The 23,597-nt window shown below is 42.7% G+C and overlaps 1 protein-coding gene across 3 annotated transcripts; it reads left to right on the plus strand.

Annotated features, from left to right (window-relative positions):
* Positions 1-3,302: 3,302 nt before the first annotated feature.
* Positions 3,303-18,516, plus strand: si:ch211-149e23.4 (uncharacterized). 3 transcript variants are annotated; one of them, XM_023980225.2, is made up of 15 exons: positions 3,303-3,385; positions 6,204-6,533; positions 6,952-7,260; positions 8,278-8,571; positions 8,703-8,859; positions 10,588-10,757; positions 11,117-11,404; positions 11,631-11,794; positions 11,919-12,078; positions 12,266-12,547; positions 13,059-13,221; positions 13,976-14,136; positions 14,334-14,409; positions 15,638-15,671; positions 15,859-18,516. In XM_023980225.2, exons 1-15 carry the CDS (start codon positions 3,319-3,321, stop codon positions 16,102-16,104), a joined length of 2,901 nt encoding a protein of 966 aa, XP_023835993.1. In that variant the 5' UTR covers positions 3,303-3,318; the 3' UTR covers positions 16,105-18,516. The 3 variants fall into 3 exon arrangements, with proteins under 3 accessions (XP_023835993.1, XP_023836001.1, XP_023836019.1); XM_023980233.2 differs by having other exon boundaries at positions 15,862-18,516; XM_023980251.2 differs by having other exon boundaries at positions 11,375-11,404.
* Positions 18,517-23,597: the final 5,081 nt, after the last annotated feature.

Here is a 23,597-nt window from a genome sequence, read left to right on the forward strand (position 1 = left end):
CCTCAGATAGCTTCCCGAGTAATAGTATATAAATCAAGTCCGGAGTCAATGTGGAATCTATAACAGTGCCATGCCTAGGAAGGGAATGGGGGTTGGAGGTAGGGTTCTATGAGAACAGGGGAGTGCAGAAGAATGGAGAGACATTTTCTACGATTTTTTTCAACTTCTGGAAAGATTTATGATATTCTTCTTTCCATCGGGGTAAGTGGCTCGTCACAGCCCTTAAGAGACCCATCTCAATGATCTGTCCCATGAACATCAATTACTGGCCTGATCATTTGCGCACCTTTTCCACTCTCTTTTCCAAAGAGACAATGTGTGTTGTCGTGTGTGGTGTGTGTGTGTTGTGTTGTGTGGTTGTGTGTGTGTGTGTGGTGTGTGTGTTTGTTGGTGTGGTGTGTGTGTGTTTGTGTGTGTGTGTGTTGTTGTGTGTGTGTGTTTTCTTATGTGTGTGTGTGTGTGTTGTGTGTGGTGTGTGTGTGGTTGTGGTGTGCTGACATGCTGTGGTGTTGTGTGTGTGGACTATGTCGTGGCGTTGTGTTGTGGTGGCACACTTGCTGTGTCAGAGAGAGAAGCAGAGGAGAGAAGGTATAACTACACTATGAGATAGTAGATGGATGCCAACAGTACATCTGTGAAGTTCATAAATACCACAAATAATACATGTTTTTATTCCTAGTGAATACAGAAGGTTTCAGACAGTCGCAGACAGTAGGTGAAATGGGACAATGGAAGAGTTAAATTCCTGACTATTCCCACTGCTAAACTCCCCTCTCGCTCCAGATTTCAGGAAAACCATTGAAGGTAATTTCATTGGTGGAAAAACGGTTGGAAGGCTTTTAGCTCATGGATTATTCCAATTATGTCAGGGAAGAGAGAGACAAGAGCTAACTCCACCTGTAAGTGTGTTCCTATTAATAGCTAAAGCGCCCATGTAATTAAATTATGTTTTTGAAATTAGATATCGCATTGATGTCAAATATGATTTACATATTGGGTGATAAAATCATCCTGTTTTATGCCTGTAAATCATCCTTGCCAGCAATGACAGTAAATGACAGATCATCAGATATAGGAGGTGATAGTATACAACCTCATAGATTGGATTAAACTATTTACTGTAGTGTTAGAAACATATCAGAATATGGATTATAGATATATTTTTCAAAATTGCCCTGCTGCTCTTCCTAGTTCTCTGTCGCCTGATGAATAGACCTTCAGAAGACACAACAGGAAACGCAGGGAGGTTATTACCTTGACTTAGGTCTTCCTGTTACTGCAGAAACTGGCATCTCGTGGTGGGTGTGAGGGTATGATGTGTTGGTGTGTGTGCTGCGGTGCGTGCGTGCGTGGTGCGTGCGTGCGTGGCGTCGGGTGCGTGCGTGCGCGTGCGGTGGGCGTGTCCTGTGCGGCGTGCGTGCATGCGAGTCTTCAGTGTGTTGGATGGAGGAGTAGAGAGAAGTAGGAGAAAATTCGACTCAAGAAGATACGATAGAGAGAGAGAGAGAGAGAGAGAGAGAGAGAGAGAGAGAGAACTTATCTGACATAATGAAAAGTAAAATGTCTTTTCTAATGGCTTCCAGATTAAGTTGTAGTCCATTAACACAACTAGAGGATGCTTCAGCTACAACCTCACTGTCAGTACCAGCTGTCTGTGGTGAAACGGTTTTCTATCTCTCTGAATGAGTCAAAATGTTGTTACAAACAAACCACACAAACTATCTGATGACTCAACAGCTTTTTTAGTCAAGTCATTTCACTTAGTGTCATTGCCAATAGATCACTATGATGTACTGTAACACTAGTACCAAAGGTGAGTACAAGGTTATCAGCTTTGACAGGAAACACATTTACTAAGAGGGTGATCGTGTAGTCCTCAATGCAAAAAATAACCATACTACTAAAGATTTGATGGAATGTTAGTGAAATAAACAAACCCTGCAATACTCATCCATCTGTAGAAGCCTCTAAGATACTGTACTAGCTTACGTTACATAGTGGCCGACAGATGACCACATGTTTACAAATTCAGGGGAGTCAAGCCACTGTATATTTTGCTTTTCTGGGCTCATCAGACCTCAGAATGATCCTGGAAAACTGGTGTAACGTTAAAGTTAGCTAAAGGAGACACTGAGGAAAAAGGCTGTTGAATTTGAGGAGGATTCCCAGTTGGCCTATTGTGTAAAGGGGCTCCCGAGTGGCGCAGCGGTCTAAGGCACTGCATCTCAGTGCAAGAGGCGTCACTACAGTCCCTGGTTTGAATCCAGGATGAATCACATCCAGCCATGATTGGGATTCCCATAAGGTGGCGCACAATGGCCCAGTGTTGGCCGGGGTAGGTTGTCATTGTAAATAAGAATTTGTTCTTAACTGACTTGCCTAGTTAAATAAAGGGTAAAATAAATAAACAGGGTCTTACTTCATGCACATTCTGCTACATGATTCACATAATCTAGAAGACAGTTGTTCTGGAGGTACAGCAGCACAGATTTGTAAAACATACTGTAGCCAGCTGGAGAGCTGAAGAGTATTTTTTATGTGCATAGTATTCCTACACATTTGTTCCCATTGTTATTTTCCTGTCCGGGCATTTCTAATGACAAATTATATTTAGTAAATTGCCAAGTCTGACTAAAAGGAAAATACAGCCAGGAAGTGAATTAGTGGGAAATATTGTCTTGTAAAACAATGTCTTTGTGAGGGATTTCCAGAGCAGCAGGCAAGAAACAGTGAGTTGACTTCAATGTAGACAGGCTGTGTCTCTCTCTCTCTCTTAGGACTCCTGAAGGGATGAGCTGGGCTGGAGGATGCATGGCATCATCGCGGACAACAGGGACACTTTGTTATACAGTATGAGGTGACAGGAGCTGAACAGACATATCCTACAGTATGACATTCAGCTGCTACTACTAGGAAGTGAAAACGCTGGTTTTCTACTAAGTGAGATGTGAAATAATAACTAATCCATAGAAGAAGCAGTTCTGTTCAAACAGATTTGTGCACATAATAACATTTAGGGTAAAGTGGTTCTAAACAACATAGCCCTACACTGTGTGTGTTTGTAAAAACAGCTCTGCTCAGAAGTTTGGAGCACACACCCTCTAGAGCTGACTCTGACAGCTTCTCTTGAACACACACACACACACACGCACGCACGCACGCAGACGCAGACGCGCACGCGCACACTGGCACACCGCACACGCACACACGACACACACACACACACACACACACACACACACACACACACACATTTAAATACCCTCATAGGAAGACTTGCTGTAGTCAAATTGAATCATCACTCTCAGTGATACCACCATGGGATGCTCAGGGCTGTTGATTTTGGGCTTTGTCCTAAATGTGTCTCACTGCTTGGACATGCTGGGTAAGTCTGAGGAGTTATAATCCATCTGTGAGTGTACAGTTCTGTTTATAGGTTGAGTTTACTAGACCTTAAAGACTTGTTTAACCTGTGGCATTTTAAACCGAACAGAGGTGCAATAGTTTACCTGCTTGATTAGTCTAAATATAAAGGCTTACAAGCAATAAACCCAAGWGCAGAATCCATTTGAAATATTCTGAATGCATTTGAACTATAGCATTATCAACACACTAAAAGGATGGAGTCGATTCCTTTTATTTTAAACAACAGTTTATTGCTGACATATGTTTATATTACAATATTGGCTGTTAGTCTGCAATTATTGTCCAATGGTGTCAGCTATTAAAACCATTTTGGTTGCTTTATGACCTTTTCAATTCCATTCATGACCTTCAGTGATACCATTAATAGTATTGCAATGGCTCCACTAAGTGTACCACTGTGTTTAGGGGAAATCCCTGTGTTGTTAGTCAACTCTATTTTATGTTAGTCAGAAAAACCTCACAGTTTGATCTGTTTGAACTTAACTGAGGAACCTCTTCAGAGTGTATTTTCAATCGGCAGATGAATGAGTGCCTCTGAGGAATAAATAGGTCTGTAGGTTAGAACCACTGCACYRACAGTATGACTTTCCATCCCCRGATCTCTCCACTAACACATCATCATACAATTCATTATTTACATCACCACACTGATCTATTTGTTTGATCAAAAGCAGTTCTTGGTCAATATAAGTTTACATTTTCAGTTGTCTTGCTACCCTCTGAAAATGGAATAATCTGCAAGCATCCATGTACGTGAATGCCTGCTGTTGGGTAGAAGCCAAGATGAAACCACACCAGCGTCATGTGACTATACTACGATATACTGGCCCTATATGGTACTTGGGTAGCCTACATTTGTTTACATCCCTGTTCGTGAGCATTTCTCCTTTGCCAAGATAATCCATCCACCTGACAGGTGTGGCATGTCAAGAAGCTGATTAAACAGCATGGTCATTACACAGGTGCACCTTTTGCTGGGCACAATAAAAGGCCACTCTAAAATGTGCTGTTTTGCCACACAACACAATGCCACAGATGTCTCAAGTTTTTGAGGGAGAATGCAATTGGCATGCTGACTGTAGGAATGTCCACCAGAACTGTTGCCAGAGAATTAAATGTTAATTTCTCTACCATAAGCCACAAGGGATCGTCTGTGGGGGGTTGGTGCTGAGGAGTATTTCTGTCTGTATTAAAGCCCTTTTGTGGGGAAAAACTCATTCTGATTGGCTGCGCCCCTGCCCAGTCATGTGAAATCCATAGATTAGGGTCTATTTCATGTATCTCAATTGACTGATTTCCTTATATGAACTGTAACTCAGTAAAATCTTTGAAATTGTTGCATATTGTGTATATATTTTTGGTCATTATACATAAAGCACCCTAACCTTAAACAGAGATAGTTGTCAGTGTCTTAGGGTCACAGAAAAAGTGCTAGTGGACATTATTGTGTATTTCAGGCTGTTACTATGTGTTTATTTGCAGTGCATCCTTTAAGTGTGCCTCAGTTATGTACATTTTTGAATACCTTTTCCATTTTTATGAACCATAAACCCACAAGACAAGATATATTTGTGTGACGAATGAATGAGTGAGCATTTTGGGATATTCTCAACGCTCTGATTGTTTCCATATGTTGTGATATACAACCCACCACTTCTTGCTGTTCTCTGAATTGATTTGGTCAGAGTATTTATAGTTGGAGACATAAGTGTGGTCCTCATCAAAGTGTCCCAACAGCAGTATTTTATAGGATAGGTGATGTGAAGTGTTAGACTGGGTATCCATTGAGTGTTCCCCATGACCCAATGTACTCAGCTGTCATCATTCGGCACTTAAGGTTCAATTTGACTCCCATTTTCACTGGCTAATAGATCAACTGTGTCCTTAAGTGTTCCATAATAGAGAGACCAGAGAGAGGACAGTGAGTTGGTATGCATTGGACTCTGCGTACTATCATCTTCCCAACACTCAAAACTGTCAGGCTGCTTTATTATATGTCCCCTTCACTGAAACATCCCCTAATCATGGCCGATGTCTTAGAGACAGACTGTAGCTCTGTAGCTCTTTAATGGAGTCTTCCATTAATAAATCTCCACCGGTGGGATCAGGCCCGGCTGCATTTAAGTGTCACAATCAATCTGCACAGTTCAGTCCGTGTCTTTAGCCTTGGATCAACACATAACCCATGTTAGTCTAGAGAGATAAGTCTCATCACTTAGTACATATGACTTTTTAGCACTGCAGCATCTCTATCTTCTGCATTCCACAAAGGGATTGTTTCCATTGACAGTCATTATGTTCTCTGCCCCATATACAAGGGTGCCATCCCAAATGGCACCCTATTCACTATAGTGCAGTACTTTTGACCAGGGCCAATAGGGAATAGGGTGCCATTTGGGACACAAGCAGCTGCTTCATCCAGTCTCACCAAGAGACAATGGGATGGACACACACAGACAGGGAACATTTTAATAGAAATCACACCAACAGACATCCACCATCTCACTGCCCCTCCTTCTCAACAGAAATCACATTTGCTGTTGGTTATTTTTAGCAACGTATATGGAATATCTCATCAATTAATCAAAGTGCATCCCACTGAGATATGAGTGATTGTGAGTGACTAAGTCTGCGTCCCAAATGGCGCACTACTTTTGACCAGGGCCCATAGAGCTATGGTCAAAAGTAGTGTACTAGGGAATATGGTGCCCCTTTGGGACACATCATGACAGAATTACTAATCATTTATGCATATCACAATGTTTTTTTTCTCACAGATATGGAGGAGGACATGGAGATTGACCGTAACGTCACTGGGATCCTTGGAGAGGATGTCTTCCTCCGCTGTCAGTACCTGGGACAGAATGACATCACAGACGCCTCATGGAAACGCCCAGACCCGAGAATGAAGCGATCAATGAAGAAATTAACAGGCTACAAGAACAACAAGGCTTTCAGCAAAGACCCAGACTTCTCCGCCCCAGTCTCTCCCACCAATCTGACTGTCAAGATGAGGGTGTCTACTCTGGAGGCCCAGGGGGAGTACATATGTGCGTTTGCCACTGATGAAGAAGAGATCACTAACAGCATGTTTCTCACTGTCCTGGGTAAGCTTGGTTGAAGAATATTGCCCAATTAGAATACTGCATCCTTCCTTTTTCCCCTCCCATAAGTAATCACTAATCTGAGATGACAAGATTGGTGTAACCAAACTTTCCATTGCATTGCTTTGACCAGTTATGTTATGTCAGATCATTGATTACTTCAAGGAAGTGAGGAAGGAAGGATGCATTTTAAGAGTATTCAAAAAAGAAAATGTATAGTGCACTGCAAAAGTACTTAACACCTAGGTGGTAGAGAGAAACAACAGAATAGAATATGTGACATTATCATTGCCTGTTGTATCCTTACCTTACTGTACCTTCAAGGTCATAGTAAAGACAGAATCATACAAACATCCATTGCATAACCGTTTCTTGTACCAGCATCATCCCCGTCATGTGTTTGAATTTTTTTGTTTTGAAGCTCGACCTGATATCCACACAGTGGTGACAGAGGACACAGACAACGCTACCCACTACCAGTCAGTCACATGCTCAGCTACCAATGGTAAACCTGTGGCTCTGATTCGCTGGGAGATCAACGGCAGTCCTCCTACTGACAACTCCTCTGTGGAGATGAGGAACACCAGTTATACCAATGGCACTGCCACTATGACCAGCATCCTCCGCTTCCCTACCCACCTACAGGACCAGGACAGGGTGACCTGTGTGGTCCAGCACCCAACCCTGCCTGACCCCACCACACATGTCACAGTGGGGGTGGAGACCTTCAGTAAGCCTGCCAGCTCATGTACACAAGGACTGCATCCTAAATGGCACCCTAGTCCCTTTATAGTGCACTGCTTTTGACCAGGAAGAGTGACAAGATTTGGGACGCATCCTTGATGTGTATGTTTGTGTGTACAGTACTTGGCATTTCTTACTTTCGTGGGCAAGGATTTAGTTTGGGAAGAGGTTAATTCTGACATGACCCTTGGTGCTAAGAATCAATGTCTGAGAATGATCTGTAGATATTGGATTATGCTGGGGCTGGCACCACCCTGAGCTCACTGGCGCAGATGTTTACTTTCCTTTCCCCAGCCTGTTGTTCCACGTGGTCACCTCCCCACTCCCCACTCCCCCCCCATGTACCAGGTATTGTGTGTTTCCTGTACAGTCCTCGCAATCAGCTGTGGCACGACAGAGACAGATCATACACCATCATCATATTCTCATCATATTTCAATATCCCTCCCTACCACATTAGGAGACATGTTTTGATATACAGCCTGTATACATATGTCAAAGAGGATCATATGACAGAAATATCCTCCCTTATCCATATGTGGTAGTATCAAAGTCTTTGATAATCGCAATAGAGTGATGCCTTTCTATATCAGCAGTCAATCTGTATTGAGATGTGTGAAATAGGGTGCTTCCCAAATGGCACCCTATTCCCTATATAGTGCACTACTTTTAACCAGAGTCCTATAGGAAATATGGTGCCTACAGGAATATGATGTAGGCATATTCCTGTAGTTCCAGCCCCGCCAGCAGATCTGCTCTCAGCTGTAGCCTGTTGAACAGATGGAACAGGTGAGAAGAGTTAGCACTCTCCTCCTAAACCCAACCGGCAGCCCTGTTATGCACTGTGTTTATATTTCATACGTCTATCCTTTCACTTCAGCCTTCTCAAAAATCTAAACCACAGCCCTAGAGGCCCAGACATTAGATTTAGGACTCACTGTTGTTATACTGATGGACCATTCCCACCTGCTCATGTAAAATTATTATTTCTCTCTGCCTGCAGTGGCTCCCAATGTGACCATTGAGACATACCTGGTTCTAGAGGACGGGGAGGAGCTCTGGGTGGTCACCTGTGGTGCTGCTGGAGGGCGACCCCGAGCTGACATCACCCTGGTGCTGCCCAATCAGGAGGCCAGTTCCATGCTACAGAAGGAGGTTGTCATGGATGCAGCAGACACATTGGTCAGGTCATACCGCTTCCCAGCTGAGCTTCAGGAAGGGGAAAGCATCACCTGCCTGTTTGACCACCCCAAGTTCCCACACAGAGAGCTACGGACCACCACTTTGCCGGCATTCTGTGAGTACTGATCACAAGTCATAACTGAGGATTTGGAGCCAAAAGTATGGTCTTAGGAGACTGCTTTTCATTTACTCTACTTAATAACAGATTCTGTGTTGGATATTCTGTTTTCACTTCCTATTGTGTAGATCTGTCTGCTGTTCGGCTGCTGAACCCAGGGTTGGCAGACAGCAGCAACAAGAGCCAGGCTGTAGAGTCAGTGGTGCTGGAGGAAGGACAGAGCAACACCACCATCGGGCTAGAGGTCGTTGGGGATGTACCACGTTACAGTATCGTATGCACCAAGTAAGAATAATCAATTTTATTTATTTTATATAGCCCTTCGTACATCAGCTAATATCTCGAAGTGCTGTACAGACACCCAGCCTAAAACCCCAAACAGCTAGTAATGCAGGTGTAGAAGCACCTGCATTACTAGAATACCTGTATTACTATCATAATACAGCTCTCTGTTGATCTCTCTTGATTGTTAACTTCAGTTAATCTCAGATAAAGGACAACATTAACATGTTGTGATAATCTTATCAATCAGCGAACAGTTACAAAAAACAAAGTTTGCTGTCCCATTTTGCCTTATAGCAATTTCATTCATTTCTGCTATTGTTGCTATACTACTATTTGCATCATTAACACAGGTGTTAACATCACATACATATCGTGTTAGGCAGCTGTGGTGAGAGGTTTGGTTGAAAACCACAGGCAATAGACAGGCGCTAGACACACATCCTGCAGATTTTTTTTAGAAGCATCCAGCTGCAGATTTTGCGTGCTGACACCGCATGGGCGACAAACCTCAAAGCACATGCGTCTCATATGGTATTTTTGCGTTTTATGCGCACATGCAACCTGTAATTTAGACATTTGTTGGTAACGTGCTACGAACATACCAGTCGGTGCACTAGCTCCGATCCGTCTGGGCATTATGTTAATTAACCACTGTTTCTTGTGTAGCTAGCTAGCACACACTAGTTAGCTGGCACACACTAGCTAGCTAGTACAACACTAGATAGCTAGATAGTACATGCTTGCTCTAGTACACACTAGCTAGCTAGCTAGTACACACTAGCTAGTACCGATCTTATAATTCTAAATGTAATTTCACCACCTGTGCTGTTGGTGGCGGTAACGCACCATCCTGTCTGAGCTATATGTCGCAGTATAGCAACAATAGTATATGTCTCACAGCATCTCACAGCGTCTGTGGCGTGAGAAGATATCTGCTGCAGCCAGACCATTTTTTAAAATCAACTTTGAATAGCAATCACCAAGTTGGTGACATTATCCCTGGATCTAACTATGCGAGAACAAAAGCTCTTACAGGTGCTGCTCTTTTTTAATTTAACTAGGCAAATCAGTTAATAGCAAATTCTTATTTACAATGACAGCCTACCGGGGAACAGTGGGTTAACTTTTTTTACCTTGTCAGCTTAGGGATTCGATCCAGCAACCTTTCGGGTACTGGCCCAACGCTCTTAACCACGGCTACCTGCCTCCTTTGGAGAGTGCACACTGTGGAAACTGAGCCTCATTTCCTAACCTCCTGCCAAATGTATGACCATATTAGAGACACATATTTCCCTCAGATTACACAGACACTAAAAGAATTTGAAAACAAATCCAATTTTGATTAACTTTCATATCTATTGTGTGAAATACCACAGTGTGCCATCACAGCAGCAATATTTGTGACCTGAAAAGTGCAACCAGTGAAGAACAAACACCATTGTAAATACAACCTATATTTATGTGTATTTATTTTCACTTTTGTACTTTAACTAGTTACACATCGTGGCAACATTGTATAAAGGCATAATATGACATTTGAAATGTTTCTATTCCTTTGGAACTTTTGTGAGTGTAATGTTTACTGTTAATTTGTTATTGTATATTTCACTTTTGTTTATGATCTATTTCACTTGCTTTGGCATTGTAAACATGTGTTTTCCATGCCAATAAAGCCCTTTGTATTGAATGTCTAACTGTAACAGTGTCTGGTCTTGTGTTGTCTCCTAGAGAAGAGCAGTCTCTCCCTGAGGGTGTGGAGGTGATTGGCAGTGCTCTAACCCTGCAGGGTCCTGTGGAGCTCTACCATGCAGGGCTGTATGAGTGTGAGGCCTCCTACTACAGCCACAGGGCATCTGTACTGCTGGACATTATCGTCGACCCACAAGTCAAGCAGTCTGGTACGAGCAGAGTCTTGTCTACATATCATAGGGTTGCGTCCCAAATAGCACCCATTTTCTGATATAGTGCACTATAGTGACAATGGGCCCTGGTAAAATGTTTGAGATGTAGACTACATATCATATCATTTGGGATGCAGATTACATATCATCTTCATCATTTGACAACTGGTAGCCATATCAGTCTGTAATTTGTAGCGAGCCAGCATTATGTTAATACAAGTGACGTCTATCATATATTCTATTTTTTAAATGTAAGAAATTTTGTTAGTATAAATCAGAATGTTTATTTTCCTGCATACTGTAAAGTTAAGTGATTAGCATGTTTATTGCCTTCTCTCCTCCTCTCTGTGTGCTAGTGACTGTTCCTCCCAGCATAAGGATTGATGTTCAGGATAGACTGGGTGACAGGTTCATTGAGTGCCTGGCTGCAGACTCTGTCCCCGTTGCCAATGTGTCCTGGGTTCTACCTGAGGGTGTGTCTGGGCCCTCCTGGTCCAGTCTCACATCCCATAATGGAACTCACTCTGTCAGCATTGTGTTAGTCCTGCCTGCCTGCTCAGCCCAGGAGCTCAATATGGAGTGTGTCATAGATCATTCTGTGTTTGTGTTTCCAGAGAGAAGACAGATAACACTCCCTGTGTGTGGTATGTTCAACAAATCATCAAACACCATCAGTTAAAGCTCTAGTGTTAAAATAAAACATTTACATTGAGAACATGTATCCTATATCTCTGTTATTTTATTTACATTGAGAACATGTATCCTATATCTCTGTTATTTTATTTACATTGAGAACATGTACCCTATATCTCTGTTATTTTATTTACATTGAGAACATGTATCCTATATCGCTGTTCTATCTACATGCAGCTCCTCCTAACATCACCATCCAGTCCAGCTTTGAGTGGGAGGAAGACGTAGCATACACACTGGTGCAGTGCACTGTGGACAGTGTTGGACCTGCTGCCACTATCTCCTGGAGTCTTGGAGACAGGGACAGTGACAATAGTACCAGTCAGCTTAAAGAGGAGCAGGTAAAGGGAAAGAACAAATGAAAGGGTGATTGGAACCAAAAATAGATACAGCAACAATGAAGAAAAAAAAACCAGCAATCATTTGCATATAATTTGCACACTCTAACATATGTTTCGCTTGCAGGTTCAGGGGCAGCCTGAGCACCATGCCAATGGCTCTGTGACGGTCTGTAGTGTGTTGAGGCTCCCCACTTTCATGTTCTCTGGTCAGAATGTCACCTGTGTGGTGGATCAGCTGGGTCTTGAGAGGCCAGAGAGAAGAGGGATACTGCTGCGTGGACTGGGTAAATTACTTTATGACTTGTAGCATCCATGTTTCTCCACAATACATTATGTGTATCCCCAATAACACGCTATTCCCCCTATTGGCCCTGGTCAAAAGTAATGCACTATAAAGGGAATAGGGTGTCATTTAGGGACGTATCCATTGTATTCAACCACCACACAATGTCACTCCCTCCCTTCCCTCAGAGTCCCCTGTGATGCGTGTTTTTGTTGCGAGGCAGAGCAGATCTCTGTGGCTGGCTGTGTGTGAGTACAGAGGGGACGGGATCAGAGCACACCTCTCCTGGGTTCTACCTGACAACACCACAGGCCACATCTCCTTCCGCTCTGGGTATGAAGGTGTGAGAGTGCTAACCAACCTCACCTATGAGTTCCCACTTGCCCTCCACGAGGGACAGGACCTGACTTGCCTCATTCAAAATCACCATGGACTTAAGGAGCGGAGGACAGTCCATGTCCCCAGATACTGTAAGTGTAATAGAGAATAAATACAAACAGAAATGATTCCCTTTTTTTATATAAAGCCCCCAGCACCACAAAAGACTTGTTATACTACACATACATTCTGTACACTGTTAGAAAAAACGGTTCCTGAGGGGTTCTTCAGCTGTCCCAATAGGAGAAGCCTTTTTGGTTCCAGGTAGAACTCTCTTTGGTTTCTCTGTAGAAAGGTTTGGTCATGGAACCCAAAAGGGGTTTTACCTGGAACCAAAAGGGTTTTACCTGGAACCAATAAGGGTTCTTCAAATGGTTCTCCTATAGGGGCAGTTGAAGAACCCTCTTAGGTTCTAGATAGCACCTTTTTTTCTTAGAGTGTACTGACACTTCTGTCATGACATTCATAGACATACAGTACTTGCCAGGCATGCTATGCTCCAACATCCCAGTCAACAGTCAAATACAACTACCTGTCTATTGGCTGTATGTATTTAGGGAGTGGTTTGTTTTTTGCCCCCTGTTGACCACTTCCCCTTCTTAGACATCTCATCTGTCAGACTACTGAACCAAACCACTCCCTTGTACAAACCTTATGGAGATGAGTCCGTTATACACCGAATGTCTCTAAAGGAGAATTTCCAAAACCAGAGGATCCTGCTCAAAGTCTATGGCAGTGTACCAACTTACAACCTCACCTGTCACAGGTAATACTCTTTGCTAGACTCTCTTTTACTACAGTATTCCTTTCCTTCAGCTTCTGAACTGTGGAGGCTGAGTGAGAGCACTACAGTAGGATGGAAGACAGAGTAGGGTAATATTACCACTACACAGGGCCGGTCATTTGTACAAACATTGTTTTCGTCCAGATGGAAGTTCTCATATGTATTGTTTTATGAGAGCTTTTAACTAGACAATCAAATAAGTGCAGTGTCGTAAAGCTGCCATTATGCCTTATTAAGATACTATCAGGACTTCTGTGCTGTGGGGCCTGGAGAAGGTTGTCCTGACTGGCAGGCCATGCGGTCGGTGGTACTAAAGAACACCTTTTATCAGGGACAATGAGTGACTCATAAACCTGACACTGTCCTGTCCTCCCATACACAGGCTAATAAATTGTGTTTGGAGTTATTCTGTCAAGCTATTCTGTGTAAAGCTGTGTTATCTACTAAGGTGGATGATACAGTTACTTATTTATACACCTAAGTAGATATACAAAATACAACGTCTCATTAGATTTATGCCACTCAATGTCAACTATAGCAGTGGTTTTGTATTACTTTTTTGTCTGTTTTCCACATATTTTGGAAGGTATCAAAAAGTGTTGTGATAGCAGTTTCCCCCTCACTTGCTTATCTTATTCTCTCTTCATGACTGTCTTTTTTGCCACTTAGCTGATAAACAGATCAAAGAAACGTGTGTACTATGTAATGACCTTCTGTGTCCTGCTGCGTGTTGAAGAAATGATGGCACATTGGTCCAGATGGATGGCGGAGCTCTGTTGTTCCAATCAAAGGTCACGGAGCAGGATGCGGGCCTCTACACCTGCCACGCCTCTTTCTACCACCATAAGGCCTCAGTCCTCATTCAAGTGGAGGTCACCAGTGAAAATCAACAGCTCAGTGAGTGTCCACTCACCTTATCTTGCATCAGTGATACAACAAAATGTAAGATATGTCAATGGTTTCTGGTGAACATCCCAAAATGATTGGCACATTATTACATATAATTGGCATTAACTTCCATTTACAACAGGTGTTCCATTCCATTTACTTCCATTTTGTGTTACCTGATGTCTTTCTCCTGTGTGTTTGTGCAGTGATGGTCTTCATCGTCTGCTTCTCCTCGGCTGCGGCCATCACGATCCTCCTCATCGTCACTTTGTGTGTTTTCTGGTGAGTCGACCAGCAGGTTGGCAGGTGACAAACAGGAAACCAGGTCTGTGCGTCTGATGGTTACTACAGCTAGGCATGACAAAAGTAGCACAGAGCTATTCAAAAAACAGGATGCTCTGTGGCTGGAGCAGACAGGTACGTCAGCCACCACAGCTCTGCCAGACAACTCACACAGTCTGATTCTCTCTGTTTCTGTGGTAAAGACAGATTTATTTTCCATCTAATGTTATCACAGGGCAACTATAGAGCTGTACTCTGAGTTACTACTCTGGAAGGTAAGCTATTCACAGCTGAAGAATTCATATTGTAATTAAATCCCAGTTGCAATACTTGGAATAGAAATGCATAAAGCAGTTGTCTCTTGTTGCTGTCATTGGATCTGATCAGATAATAAGACAGGTGTCTCACCACCACAATGTTTGGATACACTTTGAGATCCTAAATGTCTTTAAAAGCATCTGATYCACAAATCCACTAATGGTCCATGAAAACTCTCCCACGGGGCTCTGGTCAAAAGTAGTGCACTGTGTAGGGAATAGGGTGCCATTTGGGACGTAGACTAACTTCCTCTTTGTCATGACTCATGTGAGAAGGGATGGTAAATATATAGACACAGACACACTGACTGCACTTTAGGCTGATTCATTGTGTCTTTGGTCAGTACATTTGGTCAAGGTGCCATTGGTGCGATGAGCATCACTGTCCCATTATCCCTGGTTCCTGTGGGAAGATCCCGTCAGGCTCATTTGGAAAGGTCAGTCAGTCGGACAGCATACACAAGAGAAAACATGACGCCCCAGGGGAATAGCTATTCCGAGATTTGCGTCACCCACGGGTCACCAGCACTAGCAACACTTTTTGAAAAGAGCAGGTCTTCATTGGCCTGGTTGGTGTCATGGGGATCATGAGAGATGAGGAGAGTTACTGCTTCTGACATCAGAGAGATCAATGATGATGTCTGGGGTCACCATCATTCTACTTATATATTCACGTAGCATAATGCATTCACAGTTCACACACCCAGTGGCTCAGTGGAAGTCTTTTCACTCATACAACAGCGCCTCCAAGGGGTGCAGTTTGGCCATGCAGGTACATTTGGCCATGCAACTTTCTTAGTGAGGATGATACCCAACAGTATAAAAACAACCGAAGAATTAGACAATATTTGAAATGCTGTCTGTCACTGTAACTCAAATGACAATTAATCGTTTTAATTGTTTTTTTGCAGCAAAATAAATGGAGGAGACCGCCCAGCATCTAAGGTCAGTCTTTCTTAGATCTTTTCTCTGACTGTTGAGCTCTCAAAAAAACGTTATGCACGCTTTGAATTCTTGAGAATGGTCCTCCTGCCTTCATTCATCTATTCCTATAGCTTCTATCCATAGGTCTTTATTCAACATTTGATGTGCTTTGTCCCCTTGTCTCCTATCTTCTCTGAACTCCTGTAAGAAGCGCGAGTCGCTGGCACCCCTGACCTCTCTGACCCAGGACCTGTGCTCTCCAGAGTTGAGGAAGGGGAAGGCAGCAGTGAAGAAGCGCGAGTCGCTGGCACCCCTGACCTCTCTGACCCAGGACCTGTGCTCGCCAGAGTTGAGGAAGGGGAAGGCAGCAGTGACAGTACCAGGAGGGGGAGGCCAGGAGTACAACCAGCTGCTCAGCTACTCTATTGTCATTGATGCCAGATCCACTGTGTAAATAACAGGGTGCGTCCCCTACTGCCACCCTATATAGAGCACTACTTGTGCACTGTATAGGAAATAGGGTGTCATTTGAGACTGGTTGATTTAATTTGGTAGGTTAAAAAAAACATGACAATGATATCACAAAAGTCAGAGACTTATTTCCAATGTGGTCCCTAAATTCCATGGTGCAAAAACATTACATTTAGCCAAATACATTTTTCACAATTCCTGACATTTAATCCTACTAAATATTCCATGTCTTAGGTCAGTTAGGATCACCAGTTTATTTTAAGAATGTGAAATGTCAGAATAATAGTAGAGAGAATTATTTATTTCAGCTTTTATTTCTTTCATCACATTCCCAGTGGGTCAGAAGTTTACATACACTCAATAGTATTTGGTAGCATTGCCTTTAAATTGTTTAACTTAGGTCAAACGTTTTRGGTAGCCTTCCACAAGCACAATAAGTTTGGTGAATTTTGGCCCATTCCTCCTGACAGAGCTGGTGTAACTGAGTCAGGTTTGTAGGCCTCCTTGATCGCACATGCTTTTTCAGTTCTGCCAACAAATGTTCTATAGGATTGAGGTCAGGGCTTTGTGATGGCCACTCCAATACCTTGACTTTGTTGTCATTAAGTCATTTTGACACAACTTTGGAAGTATGCTTGGGGTTATTGTCCATTTGGAAGACCCATTTGCGACCAAGCTTTAGCTTCCTGACTGATGTCTTGAGATGTTGCTTCAATATATCCACATAATTATCCTTCCTCACGCTTTTTTTATGGCAGTTTTGGAGCAGTGGCTTCTTCCTTGCTGAGCGGCCTTTCAGGTTATGTCGATATAGGACTTGTTTTACAGTGGATATAAATACTTTGTACCTGTTTCATCCAGCATCTTCTCAAGGTCCTTTGCTGTTGTTCTGGGATTGATTTTCACTTTTCGCACCAAAGTAAATTCATCTCTAGGAGACAGAACGCGTTTTCTTCCTGAGGGGTATGATGGCTGCGTGGTCCCATGGTGTTTATACTTGCGTACTATTGTTTGTACAGATGAACGTGGTACCTTCAGGCGTTTGAAAATTGCTCCCAAGGATGAACCAAACTTGTGGAGGTTTGCAATTTCTTTTCTGAGGTCTTGGCTGATTTCTTTTGATTTTCCCATGTCAAGCAAGGTAGGCCTTGATCCTAACCGACTTGCCAAAACTATAGTTTGTTAACAATACATTTGTGGAGTGGTTGAAAAACGAGATTTAATGACTCCAACCTAACATGCTGACCAGACCGGACACGTCGCGTGCGCGATTGTCGCAAAATACATTTAGAAATCCATGTTATTCAATTATTGCACCCACACTGCTCGCGCCCGCCAACGAGCGTCTGCGTTACCAAGGGCAAAAATAGAAGTCATTCCTATTTCTGACGCAGATCGCACTGAAAGTCCTGCCTCTCCCATCTCCTCATTGATTTATAGAAGCAGGTAACCACGTGCCATCTCCTCATTGGTTATACCCACGTGGGTGATTGAAAGACTAACTGTTTTGCTGGTTGTCGTGGTAATACTATGAAAGTTTAGATGAGATCACCATATAAGTTCAACGATGAAAAAGCCTGGAAGGAGGAAAGATGACTAGAAACGATTCGGTTGGCCGTTTTATGTCTGGATTATTTTGTCGGAGTAGAGGACCTTGTGCAGTTCAGGTAAAATAACAACTCACTGTTTATATCCCAGGACAAATTAGCTAGCAATAGCAAGCTAGCTAAATAGTAAAAATTAGCTAGCAAGTGCAAGCTAACTAGCTAAATTGCCATACATGTTTCATGTTTTTCGACCTGTCCCCAAATTAATGTCATTGGTTCAGAGTTTGTTTTGATATTTTAACCTGCGTGTCGTGATCGCGTTTGGTGTGAGGGGGCAAAATAAATGTATGCACGATAGCGCACGAGCGCAGCCGGTTTGGGTTCTGTGTTTAAGTGTATGTAAACTTCCGACTTCAACTGTAGATACTGATACATTACATAGATACAGACAAAAAAAATTAATTAGCAAGCTTTTGACTGTAGGCAACCACAGGCTTATACTATATGTCAGAGAACATTCAGATGGGTCTGCTGACCAAACTTGTGGAGGTTTGCGTGATTCAGGTTTACGTGATTCATGCCAGGATATTAAAATGCATTATTTTGTGAATTTTTCATGATTTTTTGTTTTGTTTATTAGTGTATTATTATGTATGTCATGCTTTGGTGTTTTCAATAATCGTAATATGTTGTAAAGAAATGTATTGTAAAACTGCTAGAAATGATGTAGAGCATAGCAACTGTTTGTTTTACTGTTTTGTCATGCTAAACTTTGAAAGGTTGTTCATTTTGGTTATCAAATGTTGTAAAATCCGGAGCATTATCATTAAAGTTACTGTAAATGTGTATCTTGTTGTTAAAACTGCCTTGTTTGACAGTTTTAAGACTAAATGAATTGACACACACATAAGTGTGTGTACATACACACACACACACACACACACACACACACACACACACACTCTTGTAGAACTAACCTTGTGGGGGCCACACAATTCAATCCCATTCAAAATCCTATTTTCCCTAACACCTAACCCTAACCTTAATGCTAACCTTAACCCCAAAACCTAAGCCTAGCTCCTAAACCCTAAAACCCCTAGAAATAGCATTTGGCCTTCTGGGCAGTAACAAAATGTCCTCAGTTGGTCAAATTTTTGTTTGTTTACTATTGTTGTGGGGATTTCTGGTCCCCACAAGTATAGTTAAACACATCCAGACACACACAATCACTCACTCACTCACTCACAGTTTAAGTTCTTTGCACTAACCTTGAGGGTGTCTGGGAAATAAGACACTCCTAATAGAGCTCACCTCATCACTTGCAGAAGAGCAGTAATATTTATTCTCACCTGAGAGAATAAAGTAAATCAGGTTGGATCAGGATTTGCATAATTTCAATACAGACTGCAGCTTGCTTTAATGAGTTTAACCTAAATGTGTGATGTGGCAAGTTTCTTCATACCAATTATAGTAAGAAATTAGTGTTTTGTTTACCAATGCTGGGGCAGTCAACTATATGTTATACTACTCTGGTTGTGAATAATGCATTTTAAATCCTGGTATAGGGTTAGTCCATGTTAAATTATGTAAATTAAAGTTAACAAAAATATATACGTCAATTCCTTATTATAGTGAGTGACAGGTTATGAATGTTATACAAAACAGTGTGCCATTTTTGTCCTGAGATCAACATCAGTTATCACTTGCACAATTACCAAATCCAGCACAAAGTTGGATACACTTGGATTATGAAAGCATCACAAATATTTCTGACTCTCTCTCTGTCTCCCTCTAAAGACGTGGACCTTGACATCTTATTATGAGCATTTATTCATGCATGGACAAAAACTATATTTCACACTCCAATTACTTATTTACCATCTCCAAGCGCCCCCTTGTGGAACATACGAGATCCCACAACATGGGCCATAAAAATGGACGTAACTGTTATGGGTGTGACTATGGGAACGAGACCTACTAATATTTTGCCGTAGACCAAGTTTGAAAAGTTAGGTAGCTAAGTTAGATAGTTAATAAAGCTAGTTAGCCTTTTTCCCATCTAAATGGACAGTTATATATTCATGCAAGCTACCGAGCTAGCTCCCTTCCAACCCCCCCCATAAGATCAACTTTTACACGCAGTGATTTTTTTTGCATTCGAGCCATCATTGCTAACTAACGTTAGCTAACTAACAGTTGGGTAGCAAAGCTGTCAGAGATATTTCTTGTTTTTGTCTCTTCTCTAATATCTTCTGTTGCCTAAAAAAAGTTAAGCTGTCACAGATAATGGGAACAATGCGTGTAACACATCCGGTATCAGGATAAATAAAAAGCAAGGTCTGCTAACTTTCTTTAATTATGTTTAATTACCGCAAGCAATGAATGGCAAATGGAATTTTCGTATATACGGGTTCGCTGAATCACCACGCAGGGAACTGGCAGGAAGTACGTAAACAGCTGTTCTTATACCGTGATGACGTAGTTCCAACGCGCCTGTTGGCCTATCACAGTAGAGGCTGAGCGCGGTTTAGACTCTTGCTCCACCTTTGGTGGCACCCGAACTTGTCCAAGTCCCTTAGTGCTTTCCTTTGTCCACATCTGGTTGCTGGGTAGATTAGCTCCGTCTTGTGTATGTCGATTCTACACTGAAACAGTTCCTAATATGGTATTGTCCAGTAATCTACCCACCCTGGTTGGCCTAGAGAGATGCACCCCTCCCCTCTCCAGATTGACCACAGCTTTTATGGCCTGTGTTGGTCAGTCCTTACACACATCTGTATTGTTTGTGTGTGTGTAACAAAACAATATGCTAGCAGGCTATAGTGCATAAACATAAATCCTAACAATAATGGAGGCCACAACAAAGTTTCTAGCCATAACTTTATTTTTTCTGTCAATGTCATCTATATCTGCAAAATCTGACATCCTTTAAATGAGAGGTTGTGCTCTTTGCCTCATTTATGGCAGGAATTCTTGGGAGTGTTCTTTTCAGAAATGGGCTCAACAGAGGAATATGAAGATGAACTCAGCAAATAGTGGCTAAAGCTTGGCGTTTTGTGGCAGAACTAATGATACAAAACGTCCTGCAATTAGGCCTGCTCCAAAAAGAGATAGTCAACACAGGACCATGCATGAGGCACAGAAAGGCCAAGGGATGGTTCCCTAGAGGGAGGAAAAGGAACCCCATCCCAGCAGCCAATTTGGCCTCTGTACTCTCACTACCACCACTGGAGTCTCAGGAGCACCATGCCTCCTCACCAGCCTTCATGTATAAGCCCCAGCCAGGTCGAGCCCTCAGCACTTGAAACCTCTCCCCTGCTCCCACTCCTCTGTCCATGGTGGATCTCCCTCGCCTAGTGGCAGAGGTGGGTCCTGAGGTGGCAATGGGGGAGTCACTGTGGATGGAGGGACCTCGTCTGATTCCTTCAGTGCTGGGGACTGATATCCCTGTCAAAGCTACTCCAGTGTCATTTGAGGAATCTGCACTGGACAAGTACGTTAAGCGGTGAGCGTGTGTGTTTGCTGCTTCATTTCACTCGTGTTCAAATGTGACATTGGTCTTTCCAAAAAATTAGGATAGAACATTTAGTATTGTGGTGTCCATTGTTGATTCAGCTTTACAGATCATGGAGACATGTCCCGGGTAAAGACAGCTGATCAAGACAGAGACAGAAGTAGGAAAAGATGCCAAGCACAGAGAGCCTCTGACTGGCAGAGGTGGTAGAAATCTTTGCAAAGAAAGCTGTGAACAATGGCCCTTTCAGGTAGTGAACACCATAGGCAAATAAAATTGTATTTGTCACATGCGCCGAATACAACAGGTGTAGTAGACCTTAGTGAAATGCTTACTTACAAGCCCTTAATCAACAATGCAGTTTTAAGAAAAATAAGTGTTAAGTAAAAAATAAAAGTAACAAATAATTAAAGAGCAGCAGTAAAAAAACAATAGCGCGGCTTTTTACAGGGGGTACCGGTTAGTAGGTAGAGTTAAAGTGACTATGCATAGATAATAAACAGAGAGTAGCAGCAGCATAAAATAGGAGGGGGGGGGGGGGGCAATGCAAATAGTCTGGGTAGCCATTTGATTAGCTGTTCAGGAGTCTTTTGGACCTAGACTTGCCGTGCGGTAGCAGAGATAACTGTCAATGACTAGGGTGGCTGGAGTCTTTGACAATTTTTAGGGCCTTCCTCTGACACCGCCTGGTATAGAGGTCCTGGATGGAAGGAAGCTAGGCCCCAGTAATGTACTGGGCCGTACGCACTACCCTCTGTAGTGCCTTGCGGTCCTAGGCCGACTTTTCTTCTGCCTTCAACACAATCCAGCCCTACATTCTGGCACAGAGACTCATTCGGGACTTTTCCTTAGATGGGGGCTGGTTTTGTGGCTGTTGGACTTCCTGAGCCAACGCTCACAGCGAGTCAAAATAGGTCCCCATGTGTCGGATATACGCAATACCAATACAGGCTCTCCTCAGGGATGTGTTTCTGTCTCTTATACACATCTAGATGTGTATAAGAGACAGATGACAGACACCTCGTTAAGTTCGCTGATGACACTGCCTTGATCAGCCTGTTGCATGATGACGAGGAACATCATGGCCCGATCCTAAATGACTTTGTAGAGTGGTGTGAGGAATCACACTTGGTCCTCAATACTAACAAGACCAAAGAGATGTGCATAGACTTCAGGAAGCGTACAACACCTACCTCTGCAACATCTATCAGAGGCCAGAATATAGAAATTGTAGAGGAATATAAATATCTGGGTGTCTTTTTGGACAGTAAGCTTCAGTGGAGTAAATGTACAGACCAGATCTASAAAAAGAGCCAACAGAGACTGTACTTTCTAAAAAGTTGGGTTCTTTTAATATAGACTGTACTATATTGACTCTGTTTTACAAATCCTTTATTGAGAGTATTTTAACTTTTTGTATTGTTTGTTGGTTTGGCAATGCCACTGTCAGTCAGAGAAACATGCTGAGAAGGATTATTACCACAGCAAGCAAGGTACTTGGAGTCAAACAGACAGGCCTGGATGAGATTTTTAAGGTCAGGGCCCTCCGTAAGGCTCACAAAATCATTTTAGACCCAAGTCACCCCCTGTACMTGGACTTTGAATTACTCCCCTCTGGGCGCAGGTATAGGGCACCCCTCAGCAGGAAAAATAGAACGAGACAATCATTTGTGCCAGGTGTGATATCCCTCTTAAATAGCTCGGGCAAATGTTCCCATTGACCCCGTAAGGCCAGCAGGTTAGTCTTTTCTTCTTTTTTTTTTATTTTAATTTTAATTTTATTTATTGGTGCGTGACTGTTATTGAAAGTTGTATTGTCAATCTTGTTTTGTATTTAACGCCACTTTAAATGTGTACATGACACTGCAACAAAATTTCCCCATGGGGACAATAAAGTAAGTAAGTAAGTAAGTAGGCCGAGCTGTTGCCATACCAGGCAGTGATGCAACCAGTAAGGATGCTCTCGATAGTGCAGCTGTAAAACTTTTTTAGAATCTAAGGACCCTTGCTAAATTCTTTTCAGTATCCTGAGGGGGAATAGGCTTTGTCGTGCCCTCTTCACGACTGTCTTGGTCTGTTTGGACCATGATAGTTTGTTGATGTGGACACCAAGGAACTTGAAGCTCTCAACCTCCTCCACTACAGTCCCGTCGATGAGAATGGGGGCGTGCTCGGTCCTCCTTTTCCTGTGGTCCACAATCACCTCCTTTGTCTTGATCACATTGAGGGCGAGGTTGTTGTCCTGGCACCACGCGTCCAGGTCTCTAACCTCATCCCTATAGGCTGTCTGATCATTGTCGGTGATCAGGCCTACCACTGTTGTGTCATCAGCAAACTTAATGATGGTGTTGGAGTCATGCCTGGCCGTGCAGTCATTAGTGAATAGGGAGTACAGGAGGGGACTGAGCACGCACC

The sequence above is a fragment of the Salvelinus sp. IW2-2015 genome, linkage group LG4p (assembly GCF_002910315.2).
Source record: "Salvelinus sp. IW2-2015 linkage group LG4p, ASM291031v2, whole genome shotgun sequence".
NCBI classification, from domain to species: domain Eukaryota; kingdom Metazoa; phylum Chordata; class Actinopteri; order Salmoniformes; family Salmonidae; genus Salvelinus; species Salvelinus sp. IW2-2015.